The following is a 3,149-nucleotide window of genomic DNA, read 5'->3' as shown; positions in this document are numbered from 1 at the left end:
CCACCACCTCCTCTCGATCGTTGGCACGCTGATAACAAAATTTTTTTTAAATGGCACTTCATATCAAAAAGGTTGCAGACCCCTGGAAGAAGAATAGAACCCTTTATTGTCATTATACAGGTACAATGAGATGAGTAGAGCTACTCCTTATTTGAAGGTGCCATCAAAAATAGAAAAAGAAACAAACAAGAGACGTACACCATACAAACAACAAGCATTCATACTTCAATATGCTGAGATGTTATAATGACTTGAAAACCCTTTATCTCTCGCAGTTTGAAATGAATTTCTTTATTACAAAACCACATTTGTATTTGTTTTACCTTCCCGGAAATAAAATAACTATTGTTTAACTTGTATTTCTTCATCAAGTGACACAAGCTATAAATAGAAAAAGCTCTGACAGTTTTTCTTTTTTGACTCCTCAAGGATGCTGCAGGACCAGGGTCTGTCGTCGGTGCCGGGCCTGCTGGAGAGGGTCCTCCGGCTGAAGGAGACGCACTGCTCCCCCTATCTGCTGGCTTTCCTGTTCGACTGCTACGAGGACGCCTTGGAGAACAGCAGTCAGGAAGGGAACAAGTCGGACGAGGAACTAAAGGAAACTTTAGAAAAGGCTCTTGAAGTGAGTGGAAATACAAACTTGGAAATCATTCTAACTGAGTATCGAGCGCTGAAGGAGGAAGTCCTGAACCTTGGAAATGAGTCTGCATTTTTGTCATTCCAGTCCCTTGTCTCAAGGTCACTGGGTTTTTAAAATCAAAAGAGGTTTGGGTTTACTTCCAAAATGAACGTGTTATTTTGTGCAATATTAAAATTCAAAAGACCCCATGAGCGATTTGCCAACACAAAGAAGTCATTACTGCAGCACTTTGAGAAGCACTTTTAAAATGTTACCTGTGAGAGATCAGGATGATTTTGAATTACAAACAAACTGAGATATTTCCATTATGGTGATGTTTTGACCCTTCCTGTGATTGTTCTCCCCCTTTTTAGATTTGTCATCTTTTGGCCCATGAGAAAGACACCATCCGTAAAGAGTACTGGCTGTTTCTGGGACGTTCTTTGAAGAACAAACAGGGAGCTGATGAGCCTGCGCCCGGGCAGCAGGAGAGGAGCTAAACCACCGGGTCACCAGCAGCTGTTCTCTTTGCTTCAACACAACCTTCTGTTTGCTTGTGAACTTCTGTGTGTCAGCAGCCCCTGAGCACGGATGGCGACCCGACAGTGATCTCATGCACACTGAATCCAAACTGTCTTAGAGTGAGGATGGGTACGCATCTTACGTTATTATCTGTTATAATAAAACGAAATATTTTCTAGAAGTAGCTAACTGACATGTTGATCAGATTTCTTTATGTTGTGTTTTTAAAAAATATATAACTTAAGCTAGTTTTGTAACAGCTATATTTCTTAATGATACTCATTGGTGACAATATGATTCTTATCCCCGAATCAAACATTAATAGAAGATTTAGTTTGTTGGGTTGTGAAAAAGTGTGACATCATGGGAATTGTTGTCTTTACCACTATTAGTTTTTGCAGTCAGCTTCTCACAGTTTAGATCTGTTCATTGTTCAGGGGGATACACTGAATAAAACATCTTCAATTCAAGTAAGTGTTCGGCTGCTGCTAACTGCTAACTCTGCTAACTTCAAACCAAGCTGCCCAATGTATAAATCCTTCATCCGAGTGGAAAATATAGTTAAGAATGACTTAAGATGTAAAAAGTGTAAAAAATGTGGTTTGAAACTGGTTAAAAAACAAACAAAAAAGAGGTCTAGTTTTTGACATTGTATTGCCAATAGATTGATACCTTTAACTCCAAATAAGACTGAGTGGAGCACAGTGTGCACACAGTACCACTGACTCCAGAGCAGTGTTCGGTGGTTTTGTGACATGTCATTGTGTTTTAATGGAAGGCATCAGAAAGCATCAAGACAAATAAAATAAACTGTTTGCAGTAATACTGAGAGTTGTTTGAAACAGTATTCATCACTAATAAATCTAAACCTTTATCAGTTACTCTGAATGTTCTCTGAGCTAAGCTGCTAGACGAAAAGTGAACATAGAAGTGAACTTGCTTGTGTATGACACATGTATGACACATCTATGACACATGTATGACACTGACAGCCTCAGGTCCTGAACTCCCTTGCAGGGACATGGATTTTCCTCCACTAGATGCAGCTGTTTCTACCTCTGCTGACACTGGAACACATTACATCCACTTTCTAACTGAGCAGTTGGTTTGCCAGCAGTGTGTTAGTACAGCTCCTGTAAACATATGCTGTTAGAGGAGGACTCTTGCTTCTCTTTGTTTTAGTGTGGAGGACAAAGATTGGTGAGTCTACGTCTAAAACAGTTATGTCATGACCAGGGGCGTTTCCTGGACCTGGAAACATTCGGGGCTTAGCCCACAGTTCATTAAGGTACATTAAGGCGGCGGGGGTTCCCAAACTTTTCAGCCTGCATCGCGGCCCCCAAAATAACAGTGCAAGAGACTGGCGACCCCTTTCAAATGAATGAATTAAAGTTTTCTGCACTCTCCGGAATATCTCTGCAATGGAGCGAGCTTAAAGGAGACCTATCATGCTATATTTGAATAATATATTGTAGGCCATACCTATATAAGGTATATTTATAAGTTTTCTTTTTCAAAATACCAAACAGATCATGCATTTTAGCCATGCCTCATTTCGCTCTATTTTGCTCTCCTCCACCCCTGTCTTTGCACGCGCTGCAGCTGACCACGCCCCCCTGCAAAGGAGCGAGTTATGAGCGTCATGTTACCATGCTGTTACCATGCCACGTCAACCTCTCATTCCCCTGATTGGTGGAGAGTTGGCCATATAGGCGGAGTTCCTCGTTCCTGACGTCAGAATTTTCAAATCTGTATCAGATCCGTTGCAGCCCCTTTTTTTTAGAGATTTGGGTATGGAGGAAAAGAGAGAGGGTTGTGTTTTCTGACACTTGGTGAGTTCCCTGACACACCGGGGACACATATTCATGTGTAAAAGACATACAAAGGTGCATTTTGCATGATAGGTCCCCTTTAATTTTGGCAATATGTAAGTTGTTCGCTGACAGGTCCACACACTGCTTCACCGCAGCGAGGCTTCCCCGCCCTCCCGTTGACAGTTCACAAGTGT

The 3,149-nt window shown here is 41.5% G+C and overlaps 2 protein-coding genes across 2 annotated transcripts in view; one reads left to right on the top strand and one right to left on the bottom strand.

The window, feature by feature from the left end:
• Nucleotides 1-3,149, bottom strand: part of ctsf (cathepsin F) — a 41,450-nt gene that overhangs the window by 18,850 nt on the left and 19,451 nt on the right. The gene's annotated exons all lie outside the window — the stretch shown is intronic.
• On the top strand, nucleotides 406-1,970 carry fnta (farnesyltransferase, CAAX box, subunit alpha). Its single transcript, XM_010767510.1, has 2 exons — nucleotides 406-622; nucleotides 994-1,970. The coding sequence occupies exons 1-2, from the start codon at nucleotides 431-433 to the stop codon at nucleotides 1,117-1,119; spliced, it is 318 nt and encodes a 105-aa protein (XP_010765812.1). The 5' UTR covers nucleotides 406-430; the 3' UTR covers nucleotides 1,120-1,970.

The sequence above is a fragment of the Notothenia coriiceps genome, unplaced genomic scaffold (assembly GCF_000735185.1).
Source record: "Notothenia coriiceps isolate Sejong01 unplaced genomic scaffold, NC01 NC01_scaffold00004483, whole genome shotgun sequence".
NCBI classification, from domain to species: Eukaryota; Metazoa; Chordata; class Actinopteri; order Perciformes; family Nototheniidae; genus Notothenia; species Notothenia coriiceps.
Note: the sequence above shows the minus strand (reverse complement) of the source record. Positions and strands in the feature narration are given on the sequence as shown.

Excerpts from the sequence above, each read along its gene's own strand:
- fnta (XM_010767510.1), top strand. The coding sequence starts at position 431 with ATGCTGCAGGACCAGGGTCTGTCGTCGGTGCCGGGCCTGCTGGAGAGG. Across the intron at positions 623-993 it reads CTTTAGAAAAGGCTCTTGAA|ATTTGTCATCTTTTGGCCCA; the intron begins GTGAGTGGAAAT and ends CCCCCTTTTTAG.